This window comes from Triticum urartu, chromosome 3A, assembly GCF_056163025.1.
Source record: "Triticum urartu cultivar PI428250 chromosome 3A, HENAU_Tu73, whole genome shotgun sequence".
NCBI classification, from domain to species: domain Eukaryota; kingdom Viridiplantae; phylum Streptophyta; class Magnoliopsida; order Poales; family Poaceae; genus Triticum; species Triticum urartu.
Window position 1 is genome coordinate 38,948,198 of NC_141875.1, and position 19,452 is coordinate 38,967,649.

Below are 19,452 nucleotides of genomic sequence, written 5' to 3' on the forward strand. Positions count from 1 at the left end.
GTGATTCTTAAGCATTCAATAACAACTTAAACTTAGTTACCAGTTCTCCCTTTGTTAGATAGACTAACTTATAGTCTTAGTATATGGTATCATTCAAAATTTCAAATGTAGTTGTTTTCACTCTTGACTATTTGTTTGCTAGATAGACAAGCTTATAGCCTTTTTGTTGTTATCATTCAGTGTAGTTGTCTTTATCCATAGAAGATAACAGATCAAATATCAAGTAAGTAGTAATGTGGAATGGCTAACTTATTCGTCATGTTTGGATGCTCAGCTTGCTATATTCTTCTGTCCAATACTTTAATCTTACTAATTTTCTAAAGACCATAAAGGAACTTCCGTTCAAACCATAATTTCCGAAATAATAGTTCTCATTGTCACCTGTTCAAGACTATTCTGCAACTAACTAGTACATATATAATGTAACACACCTCTTTCACATTTGTTCTCCCCAATCAACCTCCATGTATTTAATTTGAATACACAAGATCACTTTTGTTTGTAGTTTTATGAGTTTTGGCATCTTTTTATTTTGTCTTCTTAACATGAGGATGGATGAGTTAGATGAGATAAATTCTAGATCATGTCGTGCTTTCTTATAACCTGAATTCTTCATTATTAGGTAGTTATGTATACTGCTTTCAAGAAAATTCCATGATCTTTGCAAGAAGGAATGTCTGCAAGTTTTTTTATCTGTTACTAGTATCAATAATGAGCTGTAAAACATAATACAAGAGTGACTTATTTTTCTTATATTTGTCAATTTTCTATGTAACAAACTCGTTGTTATCTTCTCATAACCATTAGTCTTTTCATTCAAACTTCATTAAATGCTTGCCTTATGCTTCTAGGCACAACAATTGCTGGTGGATGTGATGGAGCTGAAATCTTTCACGATACATAGGATGACAGTCTGGTTTGATATTCTAATTTGCTGAAAAGGTGGGTAGGAAAATCTTCTGCATATAGTTTGTGAGATTCGAACCGTTTGATTTTCTCTTTGGAAAATATCTGGTGGTCATTGTGGGCAGCATGCACCCTCAAACTACTTCAAATTAATGTCTTATAGTGATGGACACATGCTAATAACAAAGAGAAGCAATTAAAATCTGCTGCATATAGTTTGTCCTATAGCTCGGCAACATGTTATTTGTCAGCTCAACTCTGTGGATGACTTAATGTTGCCTTCTCTCATCCATTTGTCTATTCTCAAAACTATTTTTTTAAAGATCCAGCATGCACTGGCTTTTCATTAATTTAGCAGAGGGAGATTACAAAGTTTTGTCAAGTGACAAGAGTGGTGGCCAAACCAAACAAGGGCCACCTGTTTCTGATTACATCTAAGTTGTGTATCTCATGGCGGGTCCCCAAACGGGCGCGCTAAACCTTTTGCTCCGGCGAGAGGCCATTGCTCCATGTCACTCCTGATATCATTGATCACCGACGTGTGGTTTGGCATCTTTTCCCAGAATGTGCAGTTGCATCGCTGGAGCCATAGACGCCAGAAGGTCATGGCAAGCATCGTCTTCGTCCCACTTCTTATTCCCGGAGCAGCCCTACCCACCATCGACGCTACGATCTCTATGGTCTTCTGTCCTTCTGTCTGCACGTCGGGCTTGAGCGCGCCGCACCCTCTCCATGTTGCCACCTGTGACCAAATCCTTCTGGCGAATGGGCATTCCCAAAAGAGGTGCACCGACGACTCCAGGCTTGTGTGTTGCACAAAGCCCAAAAATATCTGTTCTCCCATCCCCGGCACTGGAGGCGGTCGTTGCAGCATAACCTGTCATGGTGCAGCAGCCAGCTAGACATCTTTGTGTTGCCCGGCGCCCATACCTTCCAAATCAGTGACTTGAGGCTCGTCCTCGGGCGATCGGCAAACGACAGATCATATGCAGACCGCGCGGAGTATTCAGCGCCTCCTCCCGCAGTCCAGGCGATCTCGCCAGGGGCAGCGTCTTGAAGCGCGATTCCCGCCCTCCTGATCGCCCTTGCATGGAAACAAACTGCGGCAGAATGCTGTCAACGCTTCCATGTTGAAATCACGGATCCACCGATCATGCCGCAGCGCCGCCACCACAGTCCTGTTTTTGTGAATGGAGTGCTTGAAGATATCTGGGAACTGCAGCTGAAGGCGTCCTGTCTCCCAGCCAGCGGCAGCTCCAGAACGAGGTCTGGTTGCCGCTCCGGATGGAGACAGACGTGGCGGAGCCGAAGAGAGCTCGGTCCTTGTCGTCGTACTTGTCGTCGCATGGCGTGTCTAGCCCCACCCACGGGCGGCCGGGGTCCTTCCACGACAGCCAAAGCTAGCGCAGCATCAACACGCGTGAACCGCAGCAGTTCCGGGATGCCAAGGCCGGTGCGGTCCACCAGAGTCGTGACAACCGGCCATGCGACCTTGCATTTGCCGGCCGTGAGCTGCTCGTCCTGCGCCCATAGGAACTTTCTCCACGCCCTGTCTACATCCTTGAAGAATTTTGCCGGGGTGCGCAAGACGGTGATCGCGACTGCCGGGAGCGCGGAGAGCACGCACCGGACAAGCACGCGGCGGCCTGAGAGCGTCATGAGGCGCCCTTTCCAGCCGGTCATACGTGCTCTAATCCTATCTAGGATGTATTGGAGATGCACTAGCCTAAACCTACCGAGAGTGACAGGTAGCCCGAGGTACCGGATTGTGAACCCGACTATCTGTCCTCCGAAGCTCTGCAGGACGTGGTCTAGATCGATGTCGGTGCAGCCGATGGGTGCGACGGTCGATTTGGCGTGGTTTAGGTGCAGCCCAGAGGCGTTACCAACCCCCCCCCCCCTCCCCCCAAGCAGCTGGACGAGCGCATCCACCTCCCCGCGCACTGGGTTGACAAAGACGACCGCGACGTCGGCGTACGGATTGACGCGAGCAGCGGGTGCAGGGTGCCCGATCGCGTGGCTGCCTCAAGGAGTCGGTGCAGGGGATTGATCGCTAGGATGAACAGCAGTGGCGACAGCGGATCGCCTTGTCGCAGCCCCCTCTGGTGTTGGATGATCGCGCCCTCGACGCCGGTTCAGGAGGCATGATGACGTTGCAGAGGAGAGCAAGAGTGCAATCCAGTCCCTCCAGCACGCCGGGAAGCCCATCTGCTGCATCAACTCCAGGAGACACTGTCAAACGCCTTAGCTATGTCTAATTTCATCAACAACGCCGACTTGTTTTTCCTGTGCAGAAGCTTGACGGTGCTCTGAACAAATAGGAAACTGTCGTGGATCCTCTTACCCTTTTGGAAAGCGCTCTGTGCCGACGAGATCAGCTGATCGATCACGTCCCCAACCTCATCCAGAGCACCTTTGCGATGAGTTTGGCGACAGAGTGAATGAGGCTGATTGGCCGGAAATCTCCTAATTGTACGACCTCATTCTTCTTTGGCAGCAGGGTGATCATGGCCTTGTTAATCGACGTGAAATCCCCTCCGGCCATGCGGTAAAACTTGTTGAACACTGCCATAATGCCGTCTTTGATCGTGTGCCAGCACGCCCGGAAGAACGTGCCCATGAACCCGTCAGGCCCTAGGGCCCTCTCCGTCGATGACGCGCACACCGCCGCCCATACCTCGGCCTTGGAGAAGGGGCTCAAAACCATTAATTGTCTGACTTCCTATACTTCTAGACACAGCCTTTGTGGTGGAGGTAATGGAATTGAACAATTGCATGATTCATAGGGTTATAGAGCTCTTGTTTATGTTGCAGAGCTGATCACGAGTTTATTATGCAAAACTTGTTCATGCACTGTACTATTTTACATAGGTACTGCTCAGTATCAGGCTAATGACAAGATTGATGATTTTGTTTCCAAACAGGTGAAGGAATGGCTGCTGCAGTTCTCACCGAGTTTGTCACATCACATCAATGTTGTCTGCTGTGTTTATATGCTATCTTAAAAAACTTGTCATGTCTTGGTCTAGCCAACAGTTTCTAATATACCAAGATGCTTTTGAATACCTAATCCAGGGAAGTTCAGCTTCCCCAAGTATCATTTCAAGTCAGATTTCAGTCATATCTTGCTTCCTTTGTGTGGTTGTGCTTGGAAGCTCTTCTCTTCAGCAATGCGTGTATCAGGCCCAAGTATCGCCTAAATTTATATGTTTGTGTATTCTTCTCAGATGTGGTATGAAAAGCATATCATCACAGTCGATGTAATGTGGTCATGCTCTGCTGGTGCTCTTTTGTCCCTGAGATTAATAGCAGGAGATTAATCTGGGCAAGTCTGGGCCTGCCTGAGAGATGTGGATTATCATATTAGTGAGAGGGAAAATGGAACTTATTTGGTCTGAACTAACTGAATTCTAGGAGAAAAGCGGCATGCTGGGTGAGCACAGTCAGAATATTCATTTCAGCAGCTAGACAATGTTTGATCCAAATGTGGTCTTATATTACATCCAATCGATCCTATGGTGGTGCCATGTAGTATAATCTTTCTTATCCAGACAAACTCTGGTAGAAATTAGTACCTACACGACTGAAATTAGTGCGCTAGAAATTAAAGAGTAACATACGTAAGTCCTAAAACTATTCGAGGGGTGTCAACTTAGTCCTCCTAAAAGTTCGGTAGTGTGTCAGCTGCAGTCCTATCCATGTTGCATCAGCTTTGACTAGCATGGGTGGCGGGTTGACTACTGACATGCGGCATTTTTTTTTTTTGCACAGCCCCCCTAGTCATCTCTTCTAATTTTGTGGCCCTCCTCCTTGCATACATCATTTCCCTTCCCTTCCTCCCCTCCTCCAACAGCCACAATCCACCTCGGAACCTGAACATCATGAACGTGATGAACTTTTGCGACATGTGCTGGAACCATTGACACATCTAACTTCGCTGCTCAGGGAGAATCATCTACGCTGGGGAGGAGCTGGGGACAAAGTTGTCTAAACTTTAGCGCCGGGTGGAAGGAGGAGGATTGAGGCCGAAGCCTGCCTGCTGCTTGCTGCCACCGCCGCCCTACCTGCACTGCCGTCACCGTGCACTTCGGGAAAGGCAGCCTCCACCGCATGGGGAAGGGGTCTGGGGCTGTCGCGTGGGAGAGCAAGGCCAACAATGACGTAGATGCGGGATGGCGGCGACCAGATCGTGCGAGAGAACCGGGCGAATGGGATGGATGGCTTGAGCAGATTGATGGGTAGACGGAATCCGCGTAGGTTTTGTGCAACGAGAAAGGCCACAAAATTAGAAGACGGGACATTTTGGGGTGGTCTATAAGAAATGTTGCCACATGCATGGCAATAGTCAATCTGCCACCTGTGTAAGTCAAAGCTGATGCAACGCAGATAGAACCTACACAGATAGAATGGCACACTTGCAAACTTTTGGGACTCATATGAGCATTTTCATAGTATTAGAACTAACTTGACACCCTTTGAATAGTTTTAGGACTTGTGGTGTATTTTACTCAAAATAAATGGGGGATCAATTTTACGGCAAGATTTTTGGAACGGTATCTCTACGACGACCAATGAGAAGCTTGCAAAATTTGTGCCCAAACCATATTTTTTAAAATGGTCTAAAGTTTGGACCCAAAGCATATCTATTGTGTCTTGCACATTTTTTTTAAATGTGTACCGTGCAAATCTCAAGTTCGTATATGTCTTGTTAACTTTTTTTTTTGAACTCTTGTTAACTTCTAATATTATACACCAATGGAACACTCGATGAGCTGCATAATTTTCGGAACCTTTTATTCTAGGATGGAAGTGATTGTATTGTCTTAAGTGCCCAATAAAGCTCGATGGTTGTTTACATAGCCGGTCCCAAGCCCGGGTAAAGGAGGAGGGTTGTGATAGGCTTGACGAGCCAACGTCAAAACTCAGCCACTCCTATGAAGATGAAACCCAAAAGATAGCCTACCCCAACTTGTTTGGGACTAAAGGCTTTGTTGTTGTTGTTGTTGTTTACCAGCAAAGGACGCATCTACTTTACTCAATCTCACTGATTTTGGGCGGACACCAATGGCAATCTTGATATTAAAGACGCGTGTAAATACGTCCATCCTAAGCTAGGATGGTATATATATATATATATATATATATATATATATATATATATATATATATATATATATATCCTCTCATGTACTAACATTTTGTGTAATTTAGGTAGAGATCACTATGCTGGTTGGGAGAGCTGGAGGGGGGGGGGGGGGGGGGGGGGGGGGGATGCTTGTATGCCATTGGGCTTGGGAAGGATCATGAACTTAACTGATACTCCCTCCGTAAACTAATATAAGAGCGTTTAGAATACTAAAGTAGTGATCTAAATGCTCTTACATTAGTTTACAGAGGGAGTACTTGTTAGCCTAATCAGAACCCACAATAGATTTCTCGCTCGACAAAACCAGCCTGACCCCTAAGGGTAGCATCGATCAATTGCATGTAGCCAGAGCTACCAGTGTATTGTTTTCTCCCGTCCCTTTGATGCTTTAGTTGTTGCTAGGCCAACATCAATGCAGGTCGGGTTGAAGGACAGGCAAAAGGCAAAACATTTGGAAGTCCTTAGTCATCGTCGGAAACATCAAGGGTATAAGAGCATCTCTAGCAGATCCGGTAAATGGCCATCCTGGAAACGAACGCCGGACGCTGAGCCAGAATAGATCCTTCAAACATATACCGCATATTCAAACTTGCAGTTCACACTTAAACTAGATCACCGGAGTTCATACATAAACGCTTGCCAAAGTTCATACTCCCTCCGGTCCTTTTTAGTTTGCATATAAGTTTTGTTTAAAGTCAAAGCATCTCTACTTTGACCAAACTTATAGAAAAAATGTATCAAGATTTACAATGTCAAATCAATACTCTTAGATTCATTACAAAATGTAGTTTCATGGAATATAAATTTGGCATGGTAAATATTGATATTTTTTAATATACATTTGGTCAAACTTTGCAAAGTTTGACTCGACCCAAATCTAATACGCGGAGTAAAAAGGACCGGAGGGAGTACTACATACCAGAATTCATGTTTAATAAAAAAGGAAATTAAACAGTTCATACTTAAACGGGGTGCATACTAGCGTGCTTCCAAATAAAGAAGCGCCAAGCACTACCATGTAAAAGAAGTCTTGGGGAAGCTGAACTACTTCCCTCGCTTAGGTATTAAAATGCACCTTGTCACATTACAAACTTACTCAACGAAGGCACATGTTCAGCAAGTTCTTCCACATAACGTATGTGCACACTGCCGGCCACATTGATGGAATGCGACAAACTCGGTAGGGACTAGGGACGACAGCTGCCCTTGACTACTTCACCTGCAGACAACAAAATTGCTAATCCGTTAGTAAATATAGTAGATACATGCAGAACCTGATATGCGTATGCAGCATACATGGTTAAAAAAGCCTATGAGCAAGATGTGTGTGCAAGCTCATAAAACATCAGATATCACACTCTTCGCTATATCTCCTAGGATTGCAAATGACAGCGAATTACACCATTGAAGCCTTTTGACAATGTAATTTATTTGTGTGGGATAGTTGAATGCTACTAATGTCGTGTTTTCAGCTAGCTGACCCTGGCAAAACCAAGGGAGAACTCTAGGCATGCCCAAACAGGCACAAGGCGGTAATATAGTAATTAACAGCAACACCACTATATGCAACACGTGGATATCATTTGCGACCCAAAAGGGACAGTCATTTTGCCTTTGGCGTCACTGTCGTTTTTAATTTGTTTGTGTGCTATTGACATGCATGTATCCCTATAGCCGAATGGGATGCAGGATGCATACGCTGGCAGCAAGATATTCTTATGCTCTGTTAGAGAGAAGGTGATGACAGTCCCTAGGTAGAAGACTCAGCGCGATCTCCGAAGACTGGAGAAATCTGGAAAGGCTACTCAACTAGAGAAGGTTACCTTTTTCTTCTTCTGATAATCTCTATCACTCGTCTATTATACATTGATTACATTCCCATGTTCTAACATCTTCCTGCTATCAGTCAGAGTGCTGAAAGCGAACTAAAGGAAAGTCTGAGGAAAGGTGTCTATTGTGACATTTTATAATTACCCCTTCAATCAGTTTGATACTATACTTGACATAGAAAAAGATGATATGGCTCCTGAGATGGAAGAGGAAGAAGTAAGGACAGTACCGAGTATATGAGACATAAGCTAACTTAGTTGTGTTCTCATAGCTCACAAGCTTTCCTACATGCTGTGTGGATTCACTTGCCAACAAAGCAAGGTAAGATAGACTATGCTGAATGTGCTGATATCGAGATGGGTGAAATGGAAAATATGGAATACTTTGAAGGCTTCGGTAGTGAAGATGGTAAACATTTTCCCTTGTTTCTACTGATTTTGATTGGCCATGTTATAGAGTGCTCTGACATGTGAAGATTCCTTTTTCCTGTGTTCGCTAGGTAATGTAATGAAGTTTTCCATTTTCTGAATTATGTGCCTTGGAAATCCCATTCTGATTTGTCTAATATGTTCATGATGCAGAAATGTTTATTTTGACAAAATGGTTTGAATGAACCAGTAACAAAGAAGCCCAAGGTACCATGCTCTGATTTAAGATCAAAGATTGAGCAGAAGTCTACGAAAGTTATCACCGAGGTAAATCACTTGTTTCAGTATGAGTATTCTGATGTCATGAAACACCATGTCGCCTGCATACATAGTTAAAAAAAACACTGGCCGTTAATTGTGTGTTTTGCCACTGCCTTGTGCTTTCTGACCAAAGTACACGCTTATGCGTAATTATGCGCATATTAACTGCAATTAAGCACTAGGCATTTTTCTATAGTCTAGAGCCTAGGCCTGCCTTTTTTAACCATGCCTGTACATAGACAAAAATCAAACACATCTTATTGGTTTTGTCACATAGTTGGTGTCCAACTAGTAGTAGGGAATCCATATATGCTTTTCTCTTTATCTACATTGCTCTTCACAGGAGAAGTTTCCCCTAAGCATGCACATACTATTAGCTTTTCTTTTTCAAAAAATGCTACTAATGTCTTGCTTTCAGCTAGCTGACTATGAAATGGCAAAACCAAGGGAGAACTCTAGCATGGCCAAACAGGCACAAGCAGGTAATATTAACAGCAACAACACTATGTGCACATCTGGATATCATTTACAAGCTACAACCCAAAAGGGACATTCATTTTGCCTTGGCCACCATCGTTTAAAATTTGTGTATGTGCTATTGACATGCATGAATCCCTATAGCCGAATGGGCAATAGTTTGTGAGATGCAAGCTACCTGAATTGGCAGACAGATATTTTCCATACAAAAAAACCAAACAATCCAGATCTCACAAACTATATCCTGAAGATGGTGTTACCTTTAGGACCATTCCAGCATATTACCACACAAGACTAGACAGTCATCCTACATATCTTGCAGCATTCGAGCTCCGCCACGTCCACCAGGAATGGCTACGCCCAGAAGCATAAGAAGTCAGGCAATAAACAAAAGCTACAAGGAAAAGACATATGGATAGGCGAAGGCAATAGTGATTCAGTTACATAGATAATAGATAATGCAACAAACATAACTTCAGAATAACAAATCATTTTAGCTCTCATAGTTTTTTATAGATAGTTATAACCCACTTTTGATGCTAACAACATATAAACAAGATCACGTCTGTTTTAAAATGTGAAGACCATTCCTGAGAACAGTAATATTAAGTTACATCATAATGAAAGCTTTAGCTCATAAGAAAAACTGCCTAGAATTAATCCAATATATCAAGCATACAAAAATCAAAACATGCCCAAACTAATAAATTGTGGAAACAACAGTGATTCTTTGGTGTTCAGCTGTAAATGAATCTAGCCTACTAGAGACAAGAAATCCAATTTATTTTTGTGTGGCATACAAGTGTACTAGTCACTTGCAGCAGGGACCTTTAACAAGTCCACAAAAAACTATTATTTCAGAAAGTATAGATTAAGGAAAAGTTATTTGTTATAGAGATAACATTAATCAAGACCAAAACAGATGGTACCCGACAAACAAACATAACTAGCTTAGAGAACCCAAACACAACAGCTGAGTTACTCATTTGACATTTGATTTGGTATCTCTGAAGATCAAAGACATAAAAACATGGTACAGCTACAAGTTTGTGCAACTAGTAAAGGAACAATTTCTAACTAAGTTTAAGTTGTTAATGGACATTGGGGAAGCACAACGAAGGTATTGCAGCAACCAAGTATATAGAATGTTACTAGATTAGGTTACTACCAAAACACAAGGAATAATGATGAGCAGTCACCTGGTGCATAGAAACTTGTGAAAGGATGAATGTCATTGGCATAGCTGTGATGACTGCATTGATAAAGTTTCATGGATTGCATTGACATTGCTTCAACCATGTAGACATTGTTGTCCACAAATAAAAACATTGCACCATTCTCTTCATCATACCCAAGTATTTCGACCGCTGTCACCGATCCTTCAGCCTGAGGAGGTAGCCGAAGAACAGTATGCATTTCAACAATCTTCTGCAGGAACCATGTGGCACCACCGTGACAGCTGACCTTCCTCCCCCACATTTCAAATCTACCATGAGACAATATGGCAAGACCAACATCACAATCCCCTGACTGGATTATCTGATGTGTGGTGGAATGATTAAGACCTGGAGGCCCCTTGATCACAGCAAGACTCTGCCTGTCCAAATCGAACTCAATTATGTCGTCTCCGAGCTGATCCAGATTCAAATATTTTGATTTGGCATTCACACTCTTAGACGTCCAGTAGAGGACATTACCAACAAGGATCCCAGGATTACATCGAGCAAACTCACATCGATTTGTTGTCGAGATGGGATTGCCCCATGCCCCAGTCTCCGAGGAGTATACACAAGCGATGGGTGGAGTACCATCTTCGTAGCCTTGGCACGGGGACATCAAGACCAAATTAAAGGGGCTCGAGTGGCAGCTGCCATGCATGTGGCTCTGGTCGGTGGCAGCGCAGAGCACAGCCCCATAGAGGTAGGATAACTTATCGAACGCTGGTGGAATGTCGACATGGTGATGCTCTCCGGTGATGGGGTCCCATACAATGAACCAGTCCATCTCCAGGAGGAGGATGCGGCCTTGGCGGCACCCGAGCAGGTCGGCCTTCCGGAAGCCACGTATCTGATGTAATGTGTTGAAGCGCTCCGGAGGGATGCGGTCGGGAGGGTCCAGGACCGGAGTGAACACGATGTCGTAGCCATCTCTCTCAAAGACGCCGAGGAGTGGCGGCTTGCGGTGGTGGACAGAGAAGCTGCGGAGGAACCGGGGGTCGGTGGTGACGCGTCGCCAGCGTTTGCATACGGCGGAGGCTCGCAGGAGGGAGGACGGCCGAGACGGGAGGCGCATGAGGATCTCCCGGAGCATATCGTCGTCGTCCGGCAGGGAGGCAGGCGCAGCTGGAGAGGCACCGCCGCGGCGGCGGAGGCGACGGCGTGTAATTCCGGAGCCCTCCTCGCTCGAGTGTACTTGGGGGTGGAGCCGCGTGCTGCGGCGGTTGGTCACTCCGGCGCCCTCCTCGCTCCTGTGGAGTTGGGGGTGGAGCCGCGGGCTGCGGCGGCGGGTCACTCCGGCGCCCTCCTCACTCACGAGGATTTGGGGATTGAGCCGCGGGCTGCGTCGGCGGGTCACTCCGGCGTCCTCCTCGCTCACGGGGATCTGTGGGTGGAGCCGCGGGCTGCGACGGAGGCCTATTACGGCGCCACCCTCGTCGCTCGCGTGGACTTGGAGGTGGAGGCGCGTGCTGCGCCGGCGGGTCAACCCGGCGCCCTCCTCACCGATGTGGATTTGGGGGTTGAGGCGCGAGCTGCGTCGGCGGGTCGCTCCGCCGCTCACGGGGATTTGGGGGTGGAGGCGCGGGCTACGGCGGATGGCCATTCCGGCGTTCGCCACGGCCTGGCTGGCGTGGGTCTGGGGATTCAGGCGTGGGCTGCGGCGGCGGCTCATCTCTCCTGTGGGTTTGGGGAATGGAATGGAGGCGCCGCCCGTGACCTAGAACACACAGGGTTCGATTCGTATGCTTACTTTTTAATTTTACCTCATGATGATTTTTTAGGGATATACCTCATGATGATTTTTTTAGGGATTTACCTCATGATGATTAATTATAGTATAACTTTTTCTTGAGGAGTACATAACTTTTTTTAAACAGCACTGCGTATTCATTGAACAAATTTGGCACATAGAGTACATGCGTACACACTCTTATAGAAAAATAGAAAGACATAGGACCTGAAGATTTGCACAAAGGATTCCAAATCAAGAAATGTAACAACACAATCAATGAAGATCCATGGGCCTTGCCTAACCTTCATCTCCAAACGGACTCTGTTGCCGCCGTAGTTTTGCCGGAGAGAGATGGAAACTGCCACCACGCCTGGATCACGAAGATCACCATCGCAGACTAACCTGCTTTTTGAGCCGATGAAATGACCTGCCGCACATGACGATAGAGCCGAGTATTTGTGGGGCGTCGGCCGACGATCGTCCTCATGTCCGCCTGATCTGGATGTTGTCAACTTCAACCAATGCGATTGGTGAAGATGGACGTCGCTGCACACTGCTATGCGCACATCTCGCTTCAAATCCTCCGCACACTCTGTCATGGCCGCCGCTGTCACCATGGGTGACAAGAAACACCAACCGACACAACCTAAAATCGCCAGATCCAGAGCCTGACGAGAAGAAGAGGCTACCTGCTTCCCAACATCATTGATTGGACGAATGTCGGGTGGGGAAGAAACAGGGCCAATTTATTCTGACGCGGCGTCGATCTCATCACCGATGCGACACCTCTGCAAAAAACGAAGCCCAGACTAACTACTCGTCGGAGCAGCAGCGGTGGGGTCCCCTCCCCCTCTCGTCGCCGGAGCGACTGCCAGAGAGGCAGAGGACCCACGACCACGCTGACGGACATGCGGGCCAAAGGGTCGCCGCCCAAATCGCCTTTCCCAGGAGAGAAAGAGGAACGCGGGGTGAAGCAGTTGGAGTAGAGCGTTCACCTTAATTATATAACTTAATTAATGCGTACATGTATACAATTTCTAAGCTCCCAAGAAATCCTGGCCTGAGATGCATCGAGAGTGTTGGGCAGCGGTGATGGCCTATTTGTGAGTCCGTATTTTGTTGTGTTTGGGCCTATCGTGTTGTCACCAGACAAACCGCCGCGGCGTCTTCACGACACCTAGCCACGGCGACCCTAGCCGCCTCTATCAGGACCTCCTATACGCCGCTTATTGTGGCAAGGAGTAGTGAGTCGCGGCTTCGCACAGGCCGCAGCTCACCCTGGGCCAACCCATTTTGCCGTGGCTTTGCTTCACAAGATAAAAAAACCACAGAAACAACTCACGATAGGGATTGAACCGACCACCTTTTGTAGATACAAACGCCGGGCTAGCCACCGCGACTAGCTCACCCAAGTGAAAGAATAACAACGTGAAAATTAAAGAAACTAACAACCGCCACAAAACTTAAAACCAATTCGTGAAATTTCCAAACAAACTTTTGTAAAGATTTTTTTTAAAAAAGAACAAAAGTAAAAACATGAACATCTTTTCGAAATTACGAACAATTTTTACAAAATGAAAAAAAATCAAAATTGCCCCCCGAACATGTTTTCAGCGAACAATTTTTTGAAGTTGTGAACAAATTTCTAAAATGTAAGACTGGTTGAATTTGTGAACAAATTTGAAAAACAGAAACAATTTTTATTTATGAAAAAATTATAAATGCGAACATTTTTTGAATTTGTGAACAAATTGCGAAACATGAACATTCATATGAAGGTGTGTAAAAATTCTGAAAAATGGGAAAAAGTTTTTGAAATCAGTGAACTTTTAGTTTGTGATTTTTTTTCAAAAATAAAACATTTTTTTAAATTCTAATCTTTTCTGAATTTTTGAACATTTTTCTAAAAGCAGCAAAGAAATTTTAAAATTCTATTTTTTTAATTTCTGAACAAAAATTGAAAACAGAAATAGTTTCCAAAAAATGTGAACGAAATTTGAAAAATTCAAACATTTTTAAATTCCAGAGAAATGGTTGAAAAAAGAAAATAATTTTGAAAAAGAAATAATGAAAAGGTCGAAGAAAAGAAAAAAATGAAAAAGAAGAGAAAAATGAAAGAGAAACAGAAAAAGAAAGAAACATCATAGAATATTTCTAGAAACAGGTATAGGTGTAAAATTAAACGGGCCGGCCCACTCCCGAACGGTTGTTGGCTCGCTTCTGCGAAACAGCAACAACTTGTCGCAAAGAGCGGCAAATAGGGTTTTCCGCCTCTATCCCCTCTTGCATCGGTCATCCCCTTCTCCTGCCGTCCACGACGCCACCTCACTGCAGCGCCCTCCCCTCTGACCTCGCCATCTTTGTGGTATCTACACGACGGGGACGAAGGGTCGCGGTCGCTGGAGGATGCGGCGCTGGGCGGTGGCGCTATCCTCTTTGGTCGCCTCCATCTGCTACTTCCTCTCCTTGACGTCGACGCGGAGCCGTCCACTGTGGAGCACTTGCCACCGGTACACAGCAGCTCGCTACTCACCGGCCACAAGATATAAACTAAAAGTTACACAAAAATTAGGATGTTTCTCTAGCACCAAATTTTTGCATCTCATTTTAACCTTTTCTAATAATATATTTCAATGTGATGGATTATTTTAAATGGACGTTATGTTTCTATTGTAAATACAATTTTATTTTCTCATTTTAGCAGTACTTGCTTATTTTTTGTTTTTTAGGGGATTCCCCGGCGAGCTAATCCTGCACTGGGGGCCCACTACAGGCCCGGGGCTCGAGGTAATTAGGCCCCCTTCCTCTGCCTCCCTATCACCGGCCGACGGAGCTCCGGCGCGGCCTGTGGCGGCGGCGATCTCGAGCCTCTCACGAAACCGTCCGTTCGCCCGCCTGCTCCTGTGGCACGCCACCGCTCTCCTCTACTTCCACATTTGTCTCCAGTGAGTCCCCGCGGGGTCCGCCTTCAACCTTGGGCTCCTCAGCATCCAGAAGGTGAATCTTCTTCTTGTCTTTCCGGTGATGTCGGCTGGTCGGTGATGACTCGCTGTGCACCGTGACAATTTCTTACCTTCGTTTTATTGATTTGCGAACTGCTGTGAAATCGGATGTTATCATACTACCTTCGTTATATCATTCCATGTCCAGTTCACAATCAATGAGCAAAGCTACTAGTTCAGTCAGACTTTGGTTTTTAAACAATCAATGAGCAGCAATTTCTGAAACACGCCTATTTTTACCACGGGAACCATCACCATTACCACGGGAACGCTAATTGACTTGAGAATCAAGCACCATATACAATGCACGCATTACTGAAGACTTGCCAAGTGAACAAGTCTGAAGCATTTTCAGCATCAGCGTGACAGTTTATCTAGATTTGCAGCGTAGGGTAGCCTGGAGATGAAACAAATGGCTTAGGGGCATCGTTAGAATCGGAAAGCTTCATATTAACACCTTCACCCTTTTGCCACAATTCAGAGATTGTTACTTTGGCCACAATCCGAAGCAAATTCTGTAGTGAACTCCAAGAAATCTGATACAGGTTGCACAGATTTGGCTTTGGTTGCACTCCTTTCTCATCACTTTATTTAAACCCATGATTTTCTACTCCCATCTCCGCGTCCAGGAGATGAAGCTCTTCACTGTCCTGTTTTCCTACGTCCTCCTTCTTGGCCTCTATACACCACCAAGCCTGTCAGATGGTCCACCTCTTCAAGATGTGTGCCCTATGGCACCTCAGGGTGAAAGGAAGCTGTTCATGAACGGTTTCCTCTGCAAGCACCCTAGCACCATACTGGCTTCTGATTTCAAGACACTGCTTCTCAATCATGCCGGGAAACTAGATAACATTCTCCGGTCATCGGTATACATTGTCACCACCGCAGAGTTCCCTGGCCTCAACACCCTTGGCATGTCGATAGCACGAACCGACATCGACCCCTATGGGTTAGTGCTTCCCCACTCTCACCCAAGGGCGTCGGAGATGATGTTTGTCCATGATGGCAGCGTGCTGGCCGATTTCTTTGACACAACTGGTAAGCTGTTTCAAAAGAGACTGTGTGAGGGGGATGTGTTCATCTTTCCCCGTGGTTTGGTTCACTTCATCATGAACTATGGTCTCCGTCTTGCGACGACGTTCTCAGTGCTCAACAGTCAGAACCCTGGTGTGGTTGGCATCACCCATGCAATGTTTGCGCCAGATTCAGATGTAGTCGAGGGGCTGATGGCCAGAATGATGAAGTCCAGAGAGATGGAAATCCCTAACAACAAGACTACCTATTTTCCATGGACTTACTAGTGAAACCAATTATAGTATAATTTATCGACGCATGATGATTTTCACATTTCAATCAAGTCATGTATATGGGCAGAATTTCAATTTAGTGATGTTCTATACTCTATACTCTAGCCGATTAATTTCTGTAGGAATTATAAAGAGCAGTATCGCGACACACATATTGGGAGCAGAACTTTCTATCTGTTTACCCTACATGTGGCTTGTTTAGCCTAATGATAATCCTGGACGCTATGCGTTATCTCTCCATGGTGTTGTTTCTATCTCAGTAGTGTTGCACAAGCACACCCAAGTTTTGCAACCTTATTGCAGCTTTGACACAGATTTTCGTCAAGCAGCAGCCAGCCAGTCTCTTTGATTTAGCATCACCAAGGTTGGCGTCCTTTGGACTGTAAGTATTGTAGCCTTGCTTTTCCTTTTGCTTTACTCAGCGGAACTCCATGCCATTTTCTGAGTATTGTTCTCTTTTTGCTCCTTGCAGTTGAGGAGGTCCCTTTCTTTTCCCTGCCTTCTTTTGAAAGTGAAGCTTACTTTTTGTTCTCTCTTTATGGAAAGTTTGATTCATAGGAATATGCCTATGATGCCACTTACCGTTTTGTGCAAGGACTATCCTACCAATCAACTAACTACTCGTGCATAGGATTCCGAGCACTCGGCAGCGAGGGAATGAATGGTTACTCGACTGCGCCTTGAATTCACCCCAGTGGCATGCTAAGCAGCACAACTTCTATTTGATTAGATTTGCAAAAATGTTATGAAATTTGATGTCATATACCCTGATAATAGGGAGCACTACATTGTCACAACAGTAGCAGAGATAGTTCAGTCAGACTCGGCACCCTCTAGGCATGGTTGGTCTTTCCATGTCTGGCTTGTCGTACGATACGCTAGCTGTGTATGTGACTTGTGTCTCAGTCATACATCTTACGTCATACTTCCTTCGTCTGGAATTACTTGTCGCTCAAACGGATGTATCTTGACGAACGACAAGCAAGGTTTTGGTTACCGCTCGATATTTCGAGTTACCGCGTGGTTACCGAGTTTTTCGGCCCTGCTCGGTAAACGGGCCTTTCCAGCAAAAAAAATCGATAGTTTTTTTGAAAATTTTGAATTTAAACGATCAACGTATAGTGCCTTAGTTATTTGTCTTCCGCCAAATATTTGAATGCGAATTACATTTGAAAATTTCAAACGGTGTTTGGTCTGTATTTTGTGGTAACCATGGTAACCGCGTTTTTCGCCACCCCCCCACCCCCCCCCCCCCCCCCCACCCAATCTTGGAGTAATTCTGGACAGAGGCAGTACATATTAAAGGCTGAAATTCAAATGTTATATATAATACGCTTTCGTAAGCACAACAGTACTTGTGTAATCGAAACACACTGGATTTTTTTCCTGCCATAATCTAGATATATCTTGTCAGGATTATCAGTTCACCTACGACCTGATACATCCCAAGCTAGAGGTGCAACCGAGGAGCTCACATTCATAGTAATAGCAAAATCTACTGGATTTGTAACAACAAAATTGTGCTCTATGTTGGTCTCTGCATTCTTGGTACCTTCCAAGACTGACACCCTCAGACATTTTGACGCCTTATCTTGCAATCAATCTGCAGACACCACATTGCAAGCTTTATCATCTGAATTACCTCATGTGTTTGCATGTCGTTACTGTCCTTTTCAATCAAATCCACCAACTGATTAGTCTTAACCTTTTCTTCCAACATGGTAATAAGATGCAGGCTCTCTTCAGACCAGGACGAGTTGACATTCTTTCTTCCGCTGATGATTTCCATGACCACAATACCAAAGCTACACACATCAACCTTTTCTGTAATGTGCGATGTCAACCATTCTGGAGCTAACTAGCTAGGTGTGCCTCTCGTTCTAGTAACCACTTGGCTCATGTCTCTATCAATTAGATGCATAGTCCAAAATCAGAAAGCATAGCATTGAAGTTTTCATCTAGAGGATATTTTGTGGCTTGACATCCAAATGAGCAATTTTCTTCATGCACTCCTCATGAAGGTAAGAGAGGCCCTTAGTTATGCCCATGATAATCTGGCCCTGGCACGCAGGTGCAGGAGGATCTGGGGTAGAAGATGTCAGGTCGCTCAAGGCACAGAAGATGATCTGGTAGTTGGTGCCTGTTGGGCAAGTGAATCTGGTGCTTGAGCTATCATCCCTAGAGTAGCCTTAGGCGTTTGGGCACATCTTCATGAAGAAAAACGAGTAGGTGGTGGGTTCACAACTGCTCAACTTCCCAGTGCAGCAGTACTTGATCTGGTTGAACACCATGCAAGGATTGTTGCCCACCCCCCCCCCCCCCCCCCCCCCCCCCGGCAGGAAGTCCATGGATACGTTGAAGAAACCTTGGACAAGGGAGACGTCGAAAAAATTTGTACTGTTGAACTGGCCACTCGCGAACTCTTCGAGCGTCCTGGGCGGCTGACATGGGCCCTTGCAGGCGAGCAAGCCACCCTAGTCTCCCGTCTGGCATGACCCGTTGCCCTTGCCATCGAACGAGCAGCCCGTTCATGCCCAAATTCTCTGCCCACCAGTCATGGCACCAGCGGGCACCTCCAGCATCCATGACTTCCCCGGATGAAGCCGCATGCCACCGCGCCTGGCACGCGGCCAGCCACACCGTATATGAGCATCAGTTGGTGATGGGTAACACTAGTTTGATTTACAAAATTTTTGCTGAGTGTCACTTTATCTTGCACAACCTCTTACAGGAGTCCTGGCTTTGCTACTTTCTCGTGGCACTGGATTTCATTTATAATTGTTTTGCTCACTTGAGTGAAAAAACAGAATGCTTGTCTTAACTAGACAACGGATTTCCACTGTAATTGTTTCTGGTCTAATTTATCTTTTCAAACCCTTCAGGCCGATCAGATTCAAAGAGAAAAAATAATACTTCCTCCGTCTCATAATATAAGAGCTAGCGTTTTTGACATTAGCGGTACGTAACATTTTGAACACTGAGCGCAGACTCCCGGCAAAAAACGAAAATACGAGCGCAAACCACATCATAAGACTGTCCACGGCGGAGCATGATCCTCCGACGAACTGCGGTTGGTTCCCACGGGGTGGGGCTCAATGTTACCAAGCCGAGAAAAAAAAGGAATCATCGTACGATGGTGCCCACGT

At 45.5% G+C, this 19,452-nt stretch overlaps 2 protein-coding genes and 2 pseudogenes across 2 annotated transcripts; 2 read left to right on the forward strand and 2 right to left on the reverse strand.

The window, feature by feature from the left end:
- Positions 1 to 904, forward strand: part of LOC125542588 (uncharacterized) — a 252,253-nt pseudogene extending 251,349 nt beyond the window's left edge.
- Positions 905 to 6,314: 5,410 nt separating this feature from the next.
- Positions 6,315 to 12,010, reverse strand: LOC125547817 (uncharacterized). The gene is made up of 3 exons (XM_048711580.2): positions 10,248 to 12,010; positions 9,309 to 9,402; positions 6,315 to 7,271 (listed from the first exon to the last, which is right to left on the reverse strand). The coding sequence occupies exons 1-2, from the start codon at positions 11,935 to 11,937 to the stop codon at positions 9,356 to 9,358; spliced, it is 1,737 nt and encodes a 578-aa protein (XP_048567537.2). The 5' UTR covers positions 11,938 to 12,010; the 3' UTR covers positions 6,315 to 7,271; positions 9,309 to 9,355.
- Positions 12,011 to 15,598: 3,588 nt separating this feature from the next.
- LOC125547818 (germin-like protein 11-1) lies at positions 15,599 to 16,403 on the forward strand. The gene has a single exon (XM_048711581.2). It carries the CDS (start codon positions 15,599 to 15,601, stop codon positions 16,298 to 16,300), a length of 702 nt encoding a protein of 233 aa, XP_048567538.2. The 3' UTR covers positions 16,301 to 16,403.
- A 1,327-nt stretch (positions 16,404 to 17,730) lies between these two features.
- On the reverse strand, positions 17,731 to 18,970 carry LOC125546570 (uncharacterized; annotated as a pseudogene).
- Between the last annotated feature and the right edge of the window lie 482 nt (positions 18,971 to 19,452).

Excerpts from the sequence above, each read along its gene's own strand:
- LOC125547818 (XM_048711581.2), top strand. The coding sequence starts at position 15,599 with ATGATTTTCTACTCCCATCTCCGCGTCCAGGAGATGAAGCTCTTCACT.
- LOC125547817 (XM_048711580.2), bottom strand. The coding sequence starts at position 11,937 with ATGAGCCGCCGCCGCAGCCCACGCCTGAATCCCCAGACCCACGCCAGC. Across the intron at positions 9,403-10,247 it reads CACAAGTTTCTATGCACCAG|CCATTCCTGGTGGACGTGGC; the intron begins GTGACTGCTCAT and ends TTCTGGGCGTAG.